The 23,194-nt window shown below is 42.0% G+C and overlaps 1 protein-coding gene across 1 annotated transcript in view; it reads left to right on the top strand.

The window, feature by feature from the left end:
- Window positions 1-23,194, top strand: part of KIF5C (kinesin family member 5C) — a 152,171-nt gene that overhangs the window by 51,831 nt on the left and 77,146 nt on the right. Inside the window, exons 3-8 of the mRNA XM_017523231.2 lie at window positions 5,014-5,087; window positions 13,373-13,477; window positions 17,698-17,746; window positions 18,029-18,084; window positions 18,781-18,868; window positions 22,991-23,115. Of these exons, the coding sequence (XP_017378720.1) occupies window positions 5,014-5,087; window positions 13,373-13,477; window positions 17,698-17,746; window positions 18,029-18,084; window positions 18,781-18,868; window positions 22,991-23,115 (497 nt within the window). The remainder of the gene's footprint in view (window positions 1-5,013; window positions 5,088-13,372; window positions 13,478-17,697; window positions 17,747-18,028; window positions 18,085-18,780; window positions 18,869-22,990; window positions 23,116-23,194) is intronic.

Below are 23,194 nucleotides of genomic sequence, written 5' to 3'. Positions count from 1 at the left end.
ATTCTCTCTCTGGTTTTTCATTCCTTACTACTTCACTGGGTTAAAAAAATATTTTAAATGTTTGTTTGTAGAGTCCTGGCATTGCTCATGCTCCCATCTTTATCTGGTGTGTGTTTTTCAAAATGTTGCTTGAAAAAGCATGTAGAATTCTCCTTCATTTCTTCTAGAAGAGGTTGCAGGGTTTGTGACTACCAGCACAATAAATGAGAAGCCTAGGAATGAAAAACCATGGTAACTGGATGCTATTATCGAAGTACTGTAACTATGTTCCAGCCTACAGAAGCCATGCCAATCATTTGCCTTCCAAATTAACTAGATATGGATGAGCCAGATGCTAGAGAAAGGTGTTTCTTGTTTTCTAGTTCTGATTACTTTAAACTTCATTCACTTGCTTCTTTTAATCAGTCGTTTACGTAAGTAGTATTACGTACTTACCATGGGGTAAGCACTGCTGGGACTGGAGTCGCCATGCTATGTAAGACTGTCTGCAAGGAGCTTTGAGTACAGGGAAAGAGACAAATGTGTCCAAAATCATCACACACATAGGCATTATGTGCTTAAGAAAGGGTATATGCAAAATACCACAGAAACACAGCAGAATTCACTTGTATTGATTTTGGTTGGGAGAGGGAATGGAGAATTAAAGGTTTCTCTGAAAGGTTTGGTCCTGAGGACTATAGAATATAGCAGGCTTGTACAAGCAGAGGGGATCACAAAAGCATAAAGATAAAATTCTGCTTGGGCAACTTGGAGCGGCACAGGGTGCAGAATGGCATTATGGGAGATGAGGCTGGGAAAGTTAGGCTGGAGCAATTTGATGGAAATGGATGGTCTTTATCCTGCAGACAATGTGGACCCAGTGAAGAGTTTTAAGCTTAGGATGATATCAGATCTGTTTTGTTATTATACATGACTCTGAAGAAGAAAAATATTTTTAGCTGTGATTTATCAGGAACTCTCTATGTACTTAACATATGTTGTTGCATTTTAAATCGTAACAACTTTCTGAAGGGTGAGCATTATTTTCCTCATTGTACAGAAGAGGAATTTGAGGCTTAGAGAAGCGAAGTAACTTGGCCAGTTGGTTTGGGGGCCATGGACTGGGACTCGAGCCTGGGTTTGTTGGACTGACTGATATTCTTCTGCACTCTCCTGTCCCCCTTTCCTGGTGGGCACACAGCAAGCATTTGATGACAATTATGTTATGAGTGGTTCCTATTCTGTCAGGCCATATGGACTATTAACTAAGCATTGCAAAAGACAGGGCTAGGAATGGTGTGGGAGGAGGGTAGAGAATAGGGGACAGGGATGGTGGCTTCTGCACCTTGTGGTGGCCCTGGTGACCTGCCAATGATGAGGTGCGTTTCCATTCTGAAGATGCAGCGTGTTCTTGCGTGGACACAGTGACTGCCTTTCAGGCTGGCTGGCCGGCATGGGGGCTGGCCTTGAGTGGTCAGCAGAATCGCCTCTATATCCTCTGATCATGGTCTACTTGAGTGGTTTGGTGACTCCTGAGGATGGCCTGTCAGCCACCATCCCCAGAAACCCTAGTGTCCCGGACAGTCCCCCCCATGCCTCCTTAGGACTACTGATGCGTAGGTGTGATCACATCCTCCCCAAATTCTAATCTGATAATGGCATTAACTCTTTTGCTTTAGCAAGACCTGGATTCAGAACTGAGCAAATGGGAAGAGCATTTTAAGTATCTACTGCCATCTTTCCTTCTCCCCTGGGAGGGGAGAAGGCTCTGGGTACCTGCGGTGGAAACTGCTTCTGGGGTTCATGTGGCTGCGGGATGCACGAGCGCTGTGGCCCGGGGTGCTGCGGGCTATGCGGTGCCAGTGGAAGTCACATCACACCAGGCACCAACACAAAGAAACGTTCTGTCTGCGGAGCGTGGCCGGCATGTGGAAACAGTCATTGTTCCTGCAGAGGCTCTAAAACAAATGCATTCCGTGAGCCCAGGAGCGGGCACTGGACAGGATGAAAGTGGCTTTTGTGGGCGCTTCTGCAGGAGTCGGGTGGGGGGCGGCGTGGGTCCCGCAGTGCTGAGCACGGGCCTGGCCTTTCCCGCGCCGGCTCCCCCGCTGCCTGTGGCCTCGATGGCCACCGAAACGCGCCGGGCTCCTGCTCCCCATCCCCCGCCGCCTCCCTTCACCACTAAATGAAAACACAGACTGAGCAAGCAAACAACAAATAGAAAACAAGCCCCCAAAACCCAGCGTTTCGAAGAAACCAGCGAGCGCTGGCTTCAGAGGCTTTTCGTCTGAATGACCTTCTAGTGCAGCGCGGAGCCGATAGAGGGCGCCGTCGGCCCCCTCAACCCGGGAGGCTCTCCAGCAGCCAGAGCTGTCCCGTGACTGGAGATACTTCAGGGCCGGGAGGACTTTGTTCTGGTGGGGTTTTATATGTTCTCCTTTTCTTACAAAAAAAGAAGGAGGAAAAAATGTGCTTGGTGACGAAATGGCAGCAAGAAACAGACTCTCCAAGTATAGCCTCGCACGCTCCTCACTCAGCCCCGTAGTCCAAAACGATGAGCTCTCGTTTTCAGGTGCTTGGCCCAGTCCCTACTGGCAGGAGTTACGTGAGCAGTGATGGACTAAGAGTGAGTGGGATTGTGCCTTCTGTTTAGTGATGGACTCAGAGGGGTGGATGAGATCTGGAAGTCTTCAGGTGTGGCCTAATGCAGGAGGAGGAAGCTGAGCTCTGAGCTGAGTTTCCTTGGCTGTAGCGGGTTGCTCAGAGCCACCTCCCTGGAGCCTCCGGCGTGGGAACATTAGCACTTGCAGGGCGGCCGGCAGCGGTAGGATGGCTGGACCCCTGGCCCTGGCAACCTCAATGCTGTTCTAACACCTGGGCCAGTGGGTTCCAGAGTGTATCATACACAGAGGCTTAAGACCAGGTGTTTTCTTTTTCTTTCTTTTTTTGTAGGGGGGATGCTTAATTTCTAATAAATGGTAATTTCGAATAAAAGCAAACTTTAATATTGTGATGTAGCCAGGATTCCAATAGGCTGGAGTTGCTTGTGTTATGAATATGGCATTTTTAAAGTTTGACCTAAGGGTAGGACCTTGTTCCTTTGGGTGCCTCCAAGCATATCATATTCATTGTTAGTGTAAATGTGCTCTCTCTGCTCTGGCCTGAGGAATCTTTTCTTTGAGTAAGTTGGCAATTTTGTGAAAAATGAAGCTTGAACCTTCAAACCTTACACTGACTGCTTCAAGTTGTTGCTTCCCACTGTTAGCAGGGGAACCATTAGCCAAAGTCTGATACTTGTGAACGTTCTCTCTCTCTCCCTCCTCTCTCTCTCTCTGTCTCTCCTCTCCCCCAACCCCCAATATATCTTGATACAAACTCTTAAGGGCTGCTAGAATTTAAAAAAAATCCTGCCACTTAATTTTTCTTTTCTTAGCTTCCTCAAAGAAAATATTGCTTTCTGTTCTTATCCCAGTTCAACAACCTCAGATCAGTCAAATGTATATTTAAATTAAAAAAAAAAAAAAATGTAACAAATCAGGCTGGGCACAGTGGCTCACACCTGTAATCCCAGCACTTTGGGAGGCCGAGGCAGGCTAATCACTTTGTCAGGAGTTTGAGACCAACCTGATCAACATGGTGAAACCCCATCTCAACTAAAAATACAAAAATTAGCCAGACAAGGTGGTACATGCCTGTAATCCCAGCTATTTAGGAGGCTGAGCAGGAGAATCGCTAGAAGCCGGAAGGCGGAGGTTGCAGTGATCCTGCCACTGAACTCCGACAGAGCGAGACTTGTCTCAAAAAAAAGAAAAAAAAGAAAAAGGAACAAATCAGAATTGATATTAGACTAAGAAAAAAATTCAAAAAAGCAAACCCAACAAAGCAAAACAAAAACAAACCAGCATCATAACATTCAGAGCGCACCCCCGAACAATGTCCCCAAAAGAAAAAATCTATTTAGAGCCTGAAGTAGATGGAGCTGGTTTCCTGGCTTGGTTTTTCACATGACCCTGAATAGGACACCTCAGTGTGGGGCCCTTCTCCCTGCCTCCACACCTTGTGCAAATAAAGACTTCCTCCCCTTATACGGAATGGAGGATCAAGGATATTAATGATGCATTGTTCCTTTTTCAGTGATATTTGTGAGGATGAAGGAGGAAAGCAGGAGGGAAATGAGTGCTAAATATATTTTAATCACCTCTGCTGCTTTGAAAGAATTCCCACAGATGATCTTCAGCTCTTCAGCAAAAAGCAGCCTCCACCCTCAAGCCTCCCCTTGTCCCTGTGTGATGTGGCACCGACCTGCAGTGTGGAGGGGTTTGCATAGTGCTCTCATTGTGTAATTAAAAGAAATTCCTGATGCTGATGGGCCTGGGCTGGCTTGTTAGCACTGTCAGTGCAAACACAGAGACATTAAATGTAAGTGAGGGCCCAGCTAGTTTCTGGGCTGATTGGACTCTCACTGTGAGACTCCGTTTATAGAGGGCCCTTTTCCCTACTCACCTCTGGACTGAAGGAGCTCTGGTGGGGCTTTCAGGAGAAACCTCCCCAAGGAGCTAGTCTGTGCCAGCATTTAAACTGACCCACATTAAATCTTCAGGAAAGAAATTCTATTCTTCATCTCACTCAGAAACTTAGGGCATAAGAATAATGTTGTTGTTGTTTTTTTTCCCCAACTGATCTCAAGAGATCAACTTACAGAAGAAAACTCAAATATCCTTCTACTTAAAAAGTTTTCTGCTGTATGTCTCTGTCTTCATTTTGATGTCATTGAGAGAAAGTGTGTCTGCCTCCTTCTTCATTAATATATTCTGTGAAATGTGAGTCTTATTTCTTTCTATTTGTAGAACAACGGAGGCCTGCATTTCTGCTCTTATCTCGTAATTCTACTTAAAATGCACATGGAGTTGAAATATATCATTTGTATGAAAAATGAGATAGGCCATTTAGAAAATGTTATTTTAAAATATGCAACCTACACCAGCATATGATCAAAGTAATGAGTTAATTTTAATTTCTTTTTCTTGTTCACAGATGTCCTTGAAGGTTATAATGGGACGATTTTTGCGTATGGGCAGACTTCATCAGGAAAAACACACACCATGGAGGTAAGATTACAGTGTGCTCTAATGGAGATGACTGAATGGAACTGACGCTTCCAGCAAAACTTGAGGTGCACGTGACTTCCTTTACTGGGAAATAGAGATGGGTTATGTTTGACCAATTAATTGTATCTTGGAGAAGTTTTAAAATAGCAGTAAGAAATAAAGTCTTAGGAATTCAGTATTTTATAAAGGCCTTTGTTGATAACTTTGTCACAGTAATAATACGTTCTATTCAGAAACAATCATTGATAAGCTAAGCGGTAGAGTGCTCATCCTTCTGGACCTCAGCCTCAATCTAACTGGGAAAGCCTGTTGGGAAAATCATTTACCCTGGTGAAGGCCCCCAGGAGGTAGATCTCTTAGAATAAATAAAAAACTGTAGGTCAGAGATTTTTAAAAGTTGGCTTGTGGACCACATTCAGCCCACAGACATATTTTTGTTTGACCTGCACGGTATTTTTTAAAAAAATAGTAGGTGATGTTAAAAATGGGGTGATTTCACACAATTCGAATTTTCCATTTTAGGTCGAATATTCTGAAGATCTGGCAGCACTGGGTGAATTTCACCATAATATAAAATTCAAGCTTCACTGCTCACTTCATTGTCCTGTTCACCTGTTTGTTAACATTTCTAGTGCAGGGAACAGCTGCTGTCACCTAGGAGAGGCTCGGTTAAAATACTCATTAGATATTTGTTAGTATTTGTGATCAGGTACCTGTGGTGCTGGCCCTGGCTACCCCATGTATATGGGGCTGGGCTCTCCATCGCACTCACACCCAGCCCACTTCATGCACACTGGGGTGAAGAGGAACTTATATTCAGCATCCTTCCTCATTAACTTACATACCTGCTCCCTGAAGGCACTTTACGGTATGTCCCCAGCTCCAATTGTTGTCTGTGGAGCTCTGTGACTTCCAAACAAGGAAGTCTGTCTTCCAAACAAGGCAGATCTGTAGACAAAATTGAACTCCTTTGCCTCCTTTTTTCACATATATATATGTGTGTGGAATATGTGTATATATGTGTATATTCCACACAAGGTATATATATACACATATATGTATACATATATATATAAATATTTCACATGTGTATACGTATATGTGTATGTGTGTGTGTGTGGAATGTGTGTGTGTGTGTGTGTGTGTATATATATATATATATATATATATATATATATATATATCTCACTGAATCCTATAGGGCCTTCAAAGTCTGATAATTCTTCTAAAGGTGAGGCCCACCTGACAGGTGAGGAGTGGTGGTGAGTGTGGTTACATAAGAAGCTGCACAGAAGAAGTTTGGGGAATTCAGCAGCAGGGTAAGATGAATCCTTAATCCTTCCAGCTTAGGTTTTTCATTTACGATGCCCTCCTGGGAATAGCATTGAGACAGCTGCTGCAGAATCAGTTTAGCTTATGAATCATTCCTATTGAAGAGGAGATTTCAAAGGCACGAGGCTAAAATCCTCCGGGCTCTGATGTTCTGCTCATCCTGATTTCAAGTGTGGGGTACAGTGCCGGGGGATCTCATTTCTGCGGTGCTGACTCTTTCACACATTTTGCTGAAGACAAAGTGGTTCAGAGATTGCACAGATTAAAGGACACATGAGGTTTATTTGTCACTTCTTTCTGACTGAGCAGGTCTTTCCCCTGACACCTGAGTGGCGTCAGCCCATCTCCTCCTCTCACACCCTATGGCAGAACGTCTTGGAAACGCCAGCCTTGCCATCCCCATGCTCCAGCTCCAGTCCCAGCCCCAGCCCCTTGCCTTTCCCTCTCTTACTGGGTCCCACACTCTTGACCTTGAGGTTATAGAAAAGTTCCAGTTCTACATTTCCTGGGTCCCACCTACTCCAGCAGCTGTGGACAAAAACTCCCTCGTAGGTTAGACAGCACTTGAAAGAGAGATATGGTGTCTAGTGAGGAATTCAGCCAGTCTGGAGGGTTTTGTTTTGTTTTAATTACCAAACTATATACAATACCAAACCAAAAAAAAAAAAAAAAAAAAAAAGGCAACCCTCATTATTTAAAATCCCCCACACCTTAAAAGGTCACTTGACCTTTTAAGCTTTAGGATTAGGAAATATAAGGTATTTGCTAAATGCCAGAAATTTAAACTGTAAGACATTGAGAGAGAGAATGCTCCCCAGTGTAAAATCTCATGTTGGGAGAAGATATGGATGTAGGGTGATGGCAAAAAGCTATGTCAGCTTGCAGGCACGGTGGCTCATGCCTGTAATTCCAGCACTTTGGGAGGCCAAGGTGGGCAGATCATTTGCAGTCAGGAGTTCAAGACTAGCCTGGCCAACATGACGAAACCACATCTCTACTAAAAATACAAAAAAATTAGCCAGGTGCAGTGGCCCATGCTTGTAGTCCCAGATACTCAGGAGGCTGAGGCAGGAGAATCTTTTGAACTGGGGAGACGAAGGTTGCAGTGAGCCAAGATTACACCACTGCACACCAGCCTGGGCAACAGAGCAAGACTCCGTCTCAAAAAAAAAAAAAAAATCTAATATTGGAGATATTTTGCTAAACTAGAGGCTCTCAAGCCCTCTGTGTCTTACAGTGTAAACTCTACAGTGCTTGCCCAGCGAGGACTCATGGGGGACCTGAAAGGAACTGGGCTCTGGACAGGTTTCACCTCTGGTTGTCTAAATTCTGTCACCTCTTCATCTTTGTCTGTTTTAAAAGGTCGATTGTAATGAGCTGCTTTTCTTTATTGTGACTTTTTCAGATCACATACTTGTGTTGGAAAGAGTTGATGTGGATGGGAGTTTTTTCCTAGTGCCACCCACCCCCTCACTTAATCGAGTTCTTTCTGTAGGGTAATTATAGATTGGAGAAAAGGTAGGGGATATTTTCAGAGGAAGACAGAGGGAGGGAGGAGCCCCAAGCCAAAGTCATAGATACTGCAGGAGACCAAGAAATCCAGGACCCTGGAATGCAATTAAATCAAAAAAGCCCTACAGGGTCTGCATTCTCTGAAAGGAGGAATTTATGTATTCAAATTATACATTGTGATCTTCCAAAGGCTTTTAGAAGGGGATATTAACTCCCTGAGTGCCCCTGAGTGGACAGAGCGGTCACATTTTAAAGCTGTTTTTCACTTTAATCCCCCTATTTTTGGTCTGACATCCAGTGGTGAATCCATTACCTTGTATTGAGGGGAACAAACATGTAGATAAGCCTACATAAAACTGGAAAGACTAGCTTCTCAAGATGGAGCATTTAAGGTAAATTTTCAGTAAATACATGACTCGCTGGACAGTGTTAATGCCAAGCCTGGTGGGCACCAACACGCAGAATGCCCTGGGCTTGCGCAGCCCACATCCAGGGTTGGCGCTGGAGAGGGCACGTGGGTTCCAGCTCCAGCTGTGGAAGAGGGGACTGTTCTTTTGTTCAGTGTGTGATGCTGGGAAGGGCCTCTCTTGGCCCCGTGCCCTAATTTGTCATCCTCTTCTGCACACTGATATATGGATGGAGATACCTTGTGCTTTTCTTTCTGCCCAAAGCGATGCCTGGAGGTCATCTGAATGGTGCAGGCTTCCCAGCCGCCCCACTGAGTCTGTCTGAGCACATGGTGCTCATGTACTGACGGGCTGACGGCTTTCCCGTCTTTAGTGTTTCAGGAAACTCTGCCCTCCTTGGGAGGTCGAGGAGGCATCTGGGGCTGGAACAAAGAGAGTCTTGTTCAATGGCTGGTGGCCTGGGTCTTGTTTCTTCTTTCATACGTGCTCCTAAAAGATCACATTCCATGGATCTTTTGTGGATAGAATTTGTGGATAGAATTATACAGGATGCAGTTATAAAGATCTTTCTCCTATTTGCTTTCCGGGAGAAACAAGGTGATGAAGCAACACATTTCTTTGCTCCTCAAGTTCATCTTTTTTTTTCTTTACTTTTTTTTCTTTTACTGCCCACCTGCAACTGTCTTGATCGAGTTATATCAAGTTCATCTTTGATCCTTCAGCTAAAATATACGTTCACTGTTCTTTCTCAGTTCCTGTGCTTTGTTCTCCCACTTGCCTTCTCTGCCCACATCCTCTCTGCCCATCCCTAAATTTACTCATTCTTCAAGATTTGGTGTCCTGAAAGGAAGCCATCCCATATTACCCATTTTGTTACTGGAACTCTGGGGCGTTTCTGGTCTCTGAATTTCTATAGCTGTCAGCTGTTTTCCCAGTTCTTAACTGCCCAGGGCAACTGTGCATTGTGTGTCTGGGCTGTGCATCTCATCTGCAAGGGTCAGTGTAGAAGCAGCAAAGACCTCTAAGGAAGACCTCTCTCTCATACACAAATGCACACACAGACATACGACACACCACACACTGCCCCCCACATGCATCATACACATACACACAGATGTATACACACCACCACATATATACTCAGACACATCACATACCACATACCATACACTCCCACATACATTGTACATGCACACAGACATATGCACACCACACACATATACACACAAAGACACACAGACACACCACACACCACACACATATACACACACAGAGATACCACGCACCACATACTACCCCCACATACATCGTAGACATACACTGCAACATGCATACCACATACATGTACACATACAGACACATCACACACAGAAGCACCACATACAACACTCCCCACATACATCACACACACACACACACACACACACACACCATATACCACATACCCCCACATACATTATACACACACAGACATATGCACACCATACACATATACACACACAGAGACACCACACACAATATACACACAGACATATAACACACCGTATACCACACCCCCAAATACATCATACACACACACAAACATATACGCATCACACATATGCACACAGACATACCATACACAGACATACCACATACCACGCACCCTCCTACATACATCATACACATACAGACATATACACACCACATACAGTTCACACCATACACTATAAACCACATATGGGTGTCACATACATCATAAACACACAGATATACATGTCACACACATACAGACACACCACACAGCACATGCCACACACACCTCCCATACATTATACACACACAGACATATACATATCATACACATATACACACACAGACACACCACACACTGCATACCACCCCTCCACATACATCATACACATATACACAGATATGTGCACACCACAAACACACCACACATCACACACTATATACCACACATGACCCCTAATACATCATAAACATACAGAGATGTAAACATCACACACATATATATGGACACCACACACCACACACTATATAGCTCACTCCCACATACCTTATACACACAGAGACATACACACACACAGACACACCATACACAATATACGCATTGTTTAGCAAACCCCCTACATACACACACACAGACAGACCACACACCATGCACACAGACACCCCCCACATACACATGCACACATACAGACACACCCCACATAAATCACACACACAACACACACACATACTCCCATACACACATACACAACCCATATTCATCACACAGACAGACACCACATATCACACATACACAATACACACACACACCACAAAATACCACACACACCACAAGCACCCACCCACTTGCCACACTTCATACATTCATGCTATAGCACATAACTGCACACATACCCCACATCCATCTTATAAACATATATGCCCCACATCACACACACGTTAATACTCCACATCCATCACATGCCCCCACACAAGCAGACATACCCCTCACACTCCACACATATATCACACACAGACATACACACACACATCACACATCTATATACTCCTCTGATACCACACACACACACACATGCACACACACATGCACACACACATGCACACACACACGCACACACATGCACACACACATACATGCACACACACATGCACACACGCGCACACACACATGTTCCACATGCTCCTATATCCTCCTCTGTATACACATGCCTGCAGATTGTTTCAGCAGGCCCAGTTCACTGCGCATAAAGCCCTTAACACTCTTGGGCGTCTGAGTTAGGTCAAGCAGCACAGCTCCTACGCCTGCAGTAGATTTGAGTATCGCTTCTGTTCCTGTGGGGATGGGAGGCATTATTATGAGAACAGTCACCTTTCTTACACTGATTTTAGGGTGAGGACTTCAGAAAGACACAAAGTAGAGAGTGTCCTAGATTCATCTCTGGTTCTGCCTTGGTTCTTGCTCTGACAAAGACAAACGAAGGGACATCAGCACTTGTATAAGCCAGGAATCAATGGGGAGATAAATCCATTGAAAGGGAAAGCATCTAGGAAAATAGATTTGAGTCAATTATCAATGATTTTTGGATTATCAATCCTTTTCTGGCTGTGGGCTACTGAGGAGAACCTAAAGGATTATCATGAATTATGAAAAAGCTCTGGAGGGCTGGGGTAGAGGACGTCTTTTGATTGGCTGAGTGGAGTCATGATATTTGACCAGATGGAAGTGATTGTTTCTGCCAATGATCTCCACAGTTCAGAGCATGTGGGGCCCATTGTCTAATTTGTTACACATTTATGATGGAATATACAGTTTAAAAGTTATCAAGATTTGAAATTGTCAGTCATTTGGCGCTGTTTTCTTTCCTAAGATATATAATTGTCAGAGATAGAAATGTGTTTCAGACTCTTCAGGTGAAATAAACTCCAACAACTTCTTCGTGAGAACCTGCTATGAGCTGAGTGATATAATACTAACGTTTATTTGAGCCCTTCCTGTGTCACTAAGCACTTCATATATCCTATTTAATTTAAATTCTACAATAATTCTATGTAATAAATGCTAAATCTTGTAAGCAATGGAGAGAAATATACATGCACTGGCCATCTCTATCTGTAGGAAGTATGCAGTCAAACTAAAAAGCAGTATCAATACATCAAACTATTTAGACTCTTAATAGATAAGGACATTCTAGAGGAGTACCCATTTTCCCAGATGAGGGAGCTTTGCTGGAAGCCAGACTGCTAGATGTGGTGGCTCATGCCTGTAATCCCAGCACTTTGGGAGGCCAAGGGGGCAGATCACTTTGAGCTCAGGAGTTGGAGATCTGCACTGGCAACATGGCAAAACCTCATCTCTACAAAAAATACAAAAAATTAGCCAGGTGTGGTGGTGCACACCTGTAGTTCCAGCTACTAGGGAGGTGAGATTGGGGGATCACTTGAGCCTGGGAAGTGGAGGTTGCAGTCAGCCAAGACTGCACCACTGCAATCCAGCCTGGGCAACAGAGTGAGACCTTGTCTCAAAAAAAAAAAAAAAAACCTTGAAAATTCTCTGGGTGTACTGTTGGCACTGATCACTTTAAACCTTCAAACTGTGTGCTTGCTCACTGATGGGTTGTTTAACACATGTGAGAACTTAAGTGCTTATTTGACGGTGGGCTTATGCAGAGACTCTCTGGAGCTTGTGTGTTGCTTTAAATGCTTCTGGAAGTCTTCATTAGGAGTTGCTGTCAGATCCTTATGGCATCTTTTCTAAAGTCTTCAGAGGTGGCAAATTCTAGACTTTAAACATGGATTCAGTATTATCCAAATAGAATAATTTATCCATCCCCACCCCCTTAGATAAAATGAGTAAAGTAGAAAAGAGGGAAAGAAGAATATGAGACTATCTTAAAAGTAGATTTAGGTGTTAGAAACAGCTAAAAATTATTTGGAACAATTCAGGCTGGTAAATATAGATTTTTAAAAGAAATTGATAAAACATGTTTTCTTGAGTGATCTCTTAAATGCTACTGAAAGTATTGCCAGAATAAGGTTCCTAGAAATTTTGGAGCAATGATGATATTCGTGAGATGATGTCTATCAGTTCTGAAGGTGATTTCATTAAAGGAGATTACCTTACTTGGACCTGCAGGCCCGGGTCAGTTTGTAAATACTCAAAACCCAAACCCATATATTCTTATTCCTTCTCCTTATTCCCTTTCCCTCCTCCTCCTCACACCACACTAACCACATAGACTCTGATTTGTTGCTTTGAGTGGCAGCTGGAGGCAATACTGTGGGACCTCAGAACTTGGCAGAACAAGTGTTTCCCTGCTGGATAAACAGACAAACACATTGAGTTATTCCACCCACTTCTGGTCTGTTGGCAAGTCAGGTAGATGCCCAGGGGAGCTGGCAGACACACGTGGGTGCTTCCCGCTCCACCAGATTCTGTCTAAGGAGCCCAGAGATGGTTCCTCCTCTCTCTCACATGTTTCCCAGCACCCTTTAACTGTCTGTGTTTGTATTTTCATCCACTAGGGGAAGCTGCATGACCCCCAGCTCATGGGGATCATCCCAAGAATTGCCCATGATATCTTTGACCATATCTACTCCATGGATGAGAACCTGGAGTTTCACATAAAGGTACGTATTACTGATTGGTCTCCAGAGAAGACACTGGGCCCCAGTAAAGTTTCTTATCCCTCCTCCTTTCAAGTAGATATAAAAGATGATCTTACTAATTTAAATGGCATTCTGTGGTAAGCAGAGCCCTCTTTATTAGTGGCCTAGGCTAACAGTTATCTGGTGGGTTTGCTTAAAATATTCAGATAATGAAAGTGAAAGCCTTCTTTAGGATGAAATCATCTTAATAGTTGCCTGAATTCTACCATTTATCCTCTGGATTTCTGTGGATATGACTGAAAGTGTTTGTGTTCGGGTTTGGGCAGCATTTCCCAAAATGTGTTCTGTGGAACACGGTCCCTTGTATTATTAATGGTTGGCTAGCAGGAAAAGGGTTATAAGGCCGAACGAGCTGGGAAAATGCTTTCTTGAACAATGTTAAGTTTATCACAAGTTTTAATGTGCTCTGTAAAGGGGACATGTACTAGATTACATTTCCCTGCTTATTTGAATATAGACACATTTTCCCCTTTAGAGTGTCACAGACGTGTTTGGAGCAGAGTGTCACAGAGAACTCTGAGAAATGCTGGGAAAAGGAATTCTCCTCCTTTTTATCTTCCTCCTTGTATTTTGGTTTTGTTTTAAACCAGAACCTCTGATACGACTTAAATTTGCATTAAAAAAGGTATTTCTACGCTCTTACTGTGGCTGTTCAATAATAAAATTTGGTATTAGGGTATATTCATTGGAACACCTGTTTTGCAAGTGACCGAAAGGCACTTACTTAAGCAAATAGAAGATGTTATAACGTAAGAATCTGACAGTGGACATTTTGTGGGGGATGAAGTGTGGAGGGCAGGAAATCTAAGCCCTGATTTTCTTTTTAAACAATTGAGATATTGTTCACATAACACAAAATTCATCCTTTTAAAGTGTGTAGTTTGATGGTTTTTAATGTATTTCCAAAAGTGTACAATGATGAACCTTATCTAATTCTTGAGGATGTCATCACCTCCAAAAGAGCCCACACCCGTTACAGTCCCTGCTTTTCTGCCCTCTTGCTTGACTTCTTTCTCTTGTTCTGGAGTATCTTTCTCTATTTTTGGCAGGAGAAGGTGTTGGCAACATGGCAGCCGCTGCTCCACCATTTCCTTGTTTCCAACTCCAAATTCCCTTGGGAAGGGGCTCATTGGCCCAGCCCACAGCAGGTGCCACCACTTGCCCAATGAGCTGTGTCCAGGATGCACAGGCCGTCTGGGGTCCCCCACGGTGGAGGGTGAAGGGGCAGTTCTGAGAAGGCTCAGCTGAGCAGAACTGCTAAGAGAGTCCCCTTCAGGCTGGGATCTTAGCACACCAGGCCCATCTGTTCAGAGATGAGGAAAGGGAAGTTTAAAGATGCAGGGTTAGGCTGATCGTGGTGGCTCACACCTGTAATCCCATCACTTTGGGAAGCTGAAGTGGGTGGATCACCTGAGACCAGGAGTTTGAGACCAGCCTGCCCAACATGGTGAAACCTTGTCTCAACAAAAAAAAAATACAAAAAGAATACCAAAAAAGTTAGCCAGGTATGGTGATGTGTGCCTATAATCCCAGCTACGCCGGAGGGTGAAGCACGAGCATCACTTGAACCTAGGAGGCAGAGGTTGCAGTGAGCCAAGATTATACCACCGCACTCTAGCCTGGGTGACAGAGTGGGAAAAAAAAGACACAGAGTTAGAAGGCCCAACTTAAACACAAAGTTATTGACAAAGCTAAAAATAGACCCTAGGTCTGACCAGCTGCACATGCAATCCCTTTTCAATTCTAATAAACTTCTCCCCTTACCACTGCATACCTTTTGTAAATGACAAAAAAGAAGGCAACAACTGTGTGTCCAATTATAAATTACATCTAGCAAATCACTTTTCCTTAGGATTCCTTTTGTTGGCTAAAGCCTGCTTCTCCTTCTTGCCAAGGTTCTTTATATCTAAGGATACAGAAGCTTGTTGCTTTGATGGGATCAAGATTTAGAAGCTTAGTGCTTCTTTAGGGCTGTTTGCATTTAAATAGCTTAAACTACTGCAGGGTTCTTATGTGATAATCCTGGAATAAGATGTTAAACCAATTACTGCCCTCAAAATAGGGTCTTTTGTTAGAATCTTATTAAGATAAAAACAGGCCTAACATGAAGTTGGGGGAGGAGAGGAACAACACTCTAAGTCTCTACGGCTGAATTTAACAGTCCAGACTTCTGTGTTGCATTTGTAGTTATGCTTACTTGTTTCATAAATAATAATTATAAATGGGCAAATTAGTTGCTGACTACTTTGTATTTTGAACTGACTAGTGAGAGGCTAAATCAAGAAAAAGAGGCCTGATCAAGGCAATATTGAAAATCTGCTCCTTAAAATGAGTCCCACAGAGGTTTTCAACTTTATTTCTGAACATCCTGTTTCTTAATGCCAAACAAGGCCTATTTGTTTTTCTTCTGCCTGGTCTCACAAAGTATTTGAAATGACAAAAAAACAAAATCATTACCCTCACACATACACACACCAAAAGCAGAAATTAATAAAATCAGAATCCTGTTTCTGTTTACATTAAATGTGAACATGATTCTAATTGCCAGATTTGCCAGTATCTATTTTGTGACCTTTTGTTTTAGATGTAATTAATTTTCTCTGTAGTCAATCTATGGAAATAAGGCCAATTGTTTAAGATCTCAAAAATACTAGAAAAGTCTTAATGAAAATCGGACAATTCTGAAATAAATAGAATGGGCGGAACCAAGGTTGAGTTGGTTGCAGGAAGGGCTGGGTTAGAGATGCCCGGATTGGAGGCTAAACGGACCTGTAAGGATTCAGGGAGCATGGCAGCACGAGAGATTAAAGAAAGCTGTAGGTGTGAGTCTTTCAAATGTCACATAGGTGTGTCCATGAGAGACGGGCCTCAGGGACAGGGGAGTCTGACAGGTGTTCACGCAGGCAGATGTTGCTAGGGATACAGGCAACCAGGAGAGATGCCCAGCTACAAAGATGATCCAGGGCTCAAGCTAGGACCCCACATCTCAGAGTAGCTGGGATAATTCCAGGCTGGGATGGTTCCAGTCAGGCAGTTCCAGACCGAGGTACATTGAAGATAATGGACGAGGGCTGGGTCGGAGCTGGGATTAGTACTGGGTTAGAGTCTTCGCTTCCCCATGACTGGTCCAGAGCCAGGATGTAGGGATGCGGTTTCGCTGAGTAGTCACATTCCAGTTTTACAACTTTACAACTGTTTCCCTTTCTGCCCATTCCCTTGTTTAGATTTCAAAAGCATTTATGAACATAGGCCAGATAAAAGTTTATTGGGTAGGCAGAAGCAGATGTAAACAGAGTACAGAATCCTAGAGGGAGATTTTTTACATCGTAAAGCCCTATGGCTTCATGTGACAGGTGGGACAGTTGAGGCCTAGGGTCTTGGTTAGGTGTGAATTGAGTCCCTAAGACCACGTATTTAGTTAAAGCAGGTCTCAGACATCAGCCAGCATAAGAATCACCTGCGGAATTGCGAACCAGATTCCCAGGCCTGTTCTCTAGGCTTCAGATTCAGCAGGACTGCAGTAGGGGTCTGGGCTCTGCAGTTCAGACAGGTTCTTAGGTGATGCTGATGAAGGTGGTGCTGTGGCTCAGCCTTGAGACTGATGGGAAGGCCTCCCTTTCCTCTCACGGTCTACCCATCTTTTATCAAGTCACATTTCGTTTAGATCTTTCCTGAATGCACCAGAGCTGCCACCATCACCGGCTCTCACCCAGTTACCTTTCTGAACTCTTGTAGTTCCAAACGCACTGGCCCTGCCCTCTCCGGGCTTCTTGCATGTGAACTTTTGGATTAAGTCCCTCCTCCTTCATGATGCTGTCAGTATCATACAATAAAGTGAGGCCTACTGATGGTTTTCTTAGTTTGCTTGGTGCTCATCTAGGGTAAAGACTAGAGTCCTCCTGTACATGGCTATCTGGCATACAATGTTAAGAACACCTGAATGACAACCAAAGGGAGCCGTGATATGTGGGGGTGGAGAGTGGTCCACACTTAGGGAAGCATAGAGCAGGCAGGAAGCAGGAGAATCCCAGTACAGCTGGCCAGATTCTGAGTCTTCACTTTGAACATCTCTTTTTACTCTTCTTAGCCATGCATGGGAAAAGCTTTCATAAGTACTAATAATGGTATTTTTGAAATATACTGTGGCATGTCTATTCCAAACTCAATTTGTTTTTAACTAGGTTTCCTATTTTGAGATCTACTTGGACAAAATAAGGGACTTACTTGATGGTAAGTAACCTCAGTGCTTGTCCTTTATCTGTTCTGTAACCAATAAAAGTCCAGGGAGGTTGAAATGATTTATCGCACTTCTGCTTAAGGAGTTAATGAAAATTTATAGAAGTACTCTATTGCCTTCAGGACATATGTTCATTCTCAGCCAAGGCTTAAACTTGCATATTGCAAGGAGATTAGATTTACCTGTCCTTTGTAACAAACTTCCATTTTTTCTCCAATATGGAGTCTTTAACTTGTCTTTTCTTCTTTGCATACTGTCATTCTCATCTCTTATAGTATCCAAGACCAACTTGGCTGTTCATGAAGATAAAAACAGAGTCCCATATGTAAAGGTATGAGAAAGACTTGATTGGTGATACAATTAATTTCTTTCCAGTCTCTGTCACAATAATTATTATATAAGATGCCCAGAATATTATCTGTAAAGAGCATGTAGGTATTTAATCAGGCTCCTTAAGTTTAATATTCATCTGGTTTTAAAAATTGACATTTACCATCTTCAATTGTACCTTTCCTTTATGACATTATTATTTAAACATTATTATTTAATATTATTCACATTTAAAGGGGCTTTGGTATTGAGTGCAATTATTTATATTTTGCAGTTGGAAACGCCTATTATAGCATTATTTATGAAGCTTCAAAGTGTCTATTATCGATGGCCATAATGGTAAATAAATAAAGACAGAAGGCAAAGCAAAACTTCATCCATTTCTTCTTCTCTCATTGATTTTCTTCTTTGATTTAAATCTTCTTAAAGTGTTGCTGTTGAGTATTACTATGTGCTCAAAAACCTAGGAAAATTTGACAATTCATTTTTTGGTTTACTTCTAGATTTCCTAGGACTTGCTCAGACTTCTCTTTAATGTAGATTTCAAGCCCTGGGCAAGGAGGAAAAGTTGGATTGATATTTTAGCCTTTCTATTTATCTGCACCTCTAGGAGATAAACTGGAAAATGTTCCAGTCTTTCAAAATATTGTTGCTTTTCAGCTCTTTTAATGGTGAACCTGAACTGATTCTCTTCCAGGGGTGCACTGAGCGGTTTGTGTCGAGCCCCGAGGAAGTCATGGATGTGATAGATGAAGGCAAAGCAAACCGACACGTGGCTGTTACAAGTAAGCATAGTGGTGCCTTTTCCTCCCCTGTAGTTTGGGAGACAGATGTCTGCCCCCCGACCGGGGCCCGCGTGGGGTGGGGGATGAGGTACAAATGAAAGAATGCATGGAAAGGTGGTTAGAGAGCAGTGCGCGGACACAGACGCCAGGGTATGTGCGCTCCGAGTGTGTCTAGGCAGTCATAGGAAAGGGTGCCTTCTGCTGTCCACAGGGCTCTGAGGTCTTGGAGATGTTGGGTGAGACTTCCTGGACCCCCATAACGGCCTAAGCCTGCACATTAGGAAAGATAAACAACCAGCCAACCAAAGGGAGGGAAAGAGTAAGCTCCTCAGTTTATTTATTTTAATCATGTTATTGTTCAGGTTAATTAAAAAAAATTCCAAACCAACAAATTTTTTAATACGTTGCAGTCACACACGTGGAAAGAAGCCATGTTAGATTTCTGCCCTCTGTAAAAAAGAAAAAGAAAGGCAAGAAGGAAGTCAGAGAGCAGAGCCAGGAGCCTTAGGGAAAGCCTTCCGATGTGTTACCAGCAGACACATTCAGATGGCTCATTGGCTCTGCAGTTTCTTCCTCAGTATGTTCATTGCATCTCAGGGAAGCAGTGCATATGGGATTCAGGCAGCAGCGGGTCCGTGAAAAGATGAGTTATCTATCTTACTAACAGGGATGTGGACAAGTGAGAGTGACTTCATATGAACAGAAGCTGATGGAACTAAGGGTTTATAGTTTGTGTGAGGAAAAAAATCTGGAGAAGGGTGTGTGGACAATGTAATAGATCATACCGGGTTGAAGGTGCTGACACTAAGAAAGAGGATCAGCTTGTTCCGTTCCATCTCAATGCTTAGAACACCCAGGATTGTTGGAGTGATAGGGAGGCAGATTTCGACTCCTATGAGAATTCTCCAGCCCTTATAGCTGCCCCAAGTGCAGCCTGTTGCCTAGAGAAGTAGTGAGTTCACTGTTATGTTGTAAAAGAGATTCAGACATTGGTTGACTGACTGGTCTAGTCTCTGTAAGTCTCTTCTACCCAATGCTCGCTGATTCTGCGGTCCAGACCTGTAATTCTCAACATTTTCTCTATCCGAGCACAATGTATCAGATGATATTCATATATATAGCAACTTTCATAGGTGAGCCTAGACTTGGATAGTGTTCAAACTCCACTTCTTTTTCTCATGCTTAAAACACACACATACATGAAGGAATGTAAGGCAGATATTCTTATAGTAGTAGCATCTCTCATTTACAAAGAAGTTATTCACTCTGTTTCTGAAGCTATTTTTAGTCACAAATTATTTATGGCATACCTGAAACCCATTTTGGTGCCTTAGTTTGGAACTGCTAGTCTAAAAAAAATTGCTATTATTCTTATCATTCCAGTAAGGTTTTTCTTTTATTACAGTAACAAAATACACATAACATGGAATTTGCCATAACCATTTTAAAGTATGCATTTACATTACATTAAGTGCCTTCACACTGTGTGCAACGTCACTACCCTCCATCTCTAGAACTTTATCTTCTCCAGCCAAAGCTCTGTACCCATTAAACACTAACTTTTTATTCTCCTCTTGCCCAACCTACTTTGTCTCTGTGAATTTGACTGCTCTAGTACCTCATGTAAGCGGAATCATAATGTGTTTACCTTTTGTGACTTGTTTATTTCACTTAGCATAATGTCCTCAGGTTTCATCCATGTTGTAGCAAGTGTCCTTCCTTTTTAAGGCTGAATAATATTCCATTGTATGTATATACAACATTTAAAAAATTCATTTAACTATCAGTGGACACTTGGGTGGCTTCCACATTTTGGCGATTGTGAATAATGCTATTATGAACATAGGTGTGCAAACATTTGGGTTTGATTTGATTTCAATTCCTTTGGGCATATATGCAGAAGTGGAGTTTCTGGATCTTATAGTAATTCTGCTTTCAATTTTTTGAGGAACCACTACTATTTGCTATTATTACTATTTTCCATAGCAGTGATACCATTTTCTGTTCCTACCAGCAATATACCAGAGTTTCCATTTCTCCACATCCTTGCCATTCTTCTTCTTCTTATTTTTTTATTATAGCCATCCAAATGGTGTGAAGTACTGCTTCGTTGTGGTTTTGATTTGCATTTCCCTAATGATTAGAGATGTTGAGCATCTTTTCATGTGCTCATAGGCCATTTGTATATCTTCTTTGAGGAATGTCTATTCAAGGTCTTTATTTTTTAGTCAGGTTAATTTGTTGTTGTTGACTTGTAGGAGTTCTCTATGTATCCTGGACATCAATCCCTTATTAGATATATGATTTATAACATTTTCTTCTGTTCCTTGGAATTGCCTTTTGACCCTATTGTGAGTGTCTTTTGATATATAAAAGTTTTACATTTTGATGATCTAATTTTATTTTGTTGCTTGTGTTTTGGGTGTCATATCCAAGAAATTATTGCCAAGTCCAATGTCATGAAGCTTTTCTCCTATGTTTTTTTCTAAGAGTTCTATAATTTTAGTTTTTATGTGCAGGTATTTGATCCTTTTGGAGTTAATTTTTGCATGTACTCTAAGGTAAGAGCCCAACATTAATATACTTTTTTCATGTAGATATCCAGTTTTTCCAACACTATTTGTTGAAAAGACTGTTCTTACCCCATTAAATAGTCTTAACACTCTTGTTGAAAATTATTTGATCATATATGTGAGGGCTTATTTCGGGGCCCTATATTCTGTTCCATTAGTTTATATGTCTGTCTTTATGTCAATACCACACTGTTTTGATTACTGTAGCTTTGTAGTAACTGTTATTTTTCATTTTTCCATAGGTTATTGGTGTGCAGGTGGTATTTGGTTTTTCAGTGGTGATTTGTGAGATTCTGGTGCACCTATCACCCGAGCAGTATGCACTGCATATTATTTGTAGTCTTTTATCCAGCACCCCACTTCCACCCTTCTCCTCAAGTCCCCCAAATCCATTATATTGTTGAAGTGTGAGACCTTCAACACTGTTCTTATTTTTCAAGATTGTTTTGGCTATTTGGAGTCCCTTGAGATTTCATATGAATTTTAGGATGGGTTTTTCTACTTCTGCAAAAAATGTCGTTGAAATTTTGATAGAAATTGCACTGAATCTGTAGATTGCTTTGGGTAATACTGCCAGCTTCATGATATTAAGTCTTCTAATCCATTTATTTGTGTCTTCTCTCATATCTTTCAGTGACATTTTGTAGTTTTCAGTGTATAAGTCTTTCTTTTCTTTGGTTAAGTTTATTCCTAAGTATTTTATTCTTTTTTTTTGTTATTACAAATAAGGTTGTTTTCTCTTTTTTTTGGCGGTTGTTCATTTTTAGTATATAGAAATGCAATTGATTTTTTACATGTTGATTTTGTATCGTACACCCTTGCTGAATTCATTTATTAGTTCTGACAGTTTTTTTTTTTTAGATGAATCTTCAGGGCTGTTTACATGTAATCTAGTAAGATGGTTTGAGAAATGATTGCTGGTGAAGGCTGAATGGGACGGTTGCTGGGGTCTCTGCTTGGCAGACAAAGATGAGGATTTGCAAAGATTTTTATTTCCAGGACCTCATCCTAATGAAGTGTATTTAATATTTGAGACCTTCTATGCAGTTAGCATAGGGTTATAGAAGTGTATGTTTTAATCCTTCCTTAGGAAAGTCTTAATCCTTCCTTAAGAAAGCTTATGATATTACTGATAAGGCAAGGCTTGTACACATGACTAAGATAGAATACATCATGTATTAATCATGATAAAGTCTGAGGGATTTAAAGTGAGGCAGGGGAGGAAGTAGTGAATTCTTCAAGGGGAAAGTCATGCTGGAGTAGGAACTTAGAAGATGGGGCTTCTGGTAGAGCTAGAAAATCTGATACCTTCAACTGTCGACTAAGATATTTAATTTCTTTGCTCCTTGAAGATATTTAAATTTTTTTTTGTTTCTAGAATGAGCATTGTTTTTCAGAAGAAATAGGCTCTCAGATAATTTTTTAAATTGGCTGGACTTAACTTCAATGAAATGGAGCTATTAGGCATGACTTGTTATGTTTTTTAGATGAGGTTTGTTACCTAAACGTACATGTTCTTTGTAAAGCAGTAAACTATTTTACTTTTCAGACATGAATGAACACAGCTCTAGAAGTCACAGTATCTTCCTGATAAATATTAAGCAAGAGAATGTAGAGACTGAAAAAAAACTCAGTGGGAAACTTTATTTGGTTGATTTGGCTGGGAGTGAAAAGGTAATTGGTTCTTTATTTGTATTATCTATAATTTTCCCCTTTTTTTGCTTCAGTGTGCAATGGTATAATTTTTATGCCC

Source organism: Cebus imitator, unplaced genomic scaffold (genome assembly GCF_001604975.1).
Source record: "Cebus imitator isolate Cc_AM_T3 unplaced genomic scaffold, Cebus_imitator-1.0 Scaffold27, whole genome shotgun sequence".
In the NCBI taxonomy this organism is placed as follows: domain Eukaryota; kingdom Metazoa; phylum Chordata; class Mammalia; order Primates; family Cebidae; genus Cebus; species Cebus imitator.
This window is presented reverse-complemented; position numbering and strand designations above follow the sequence as displayed.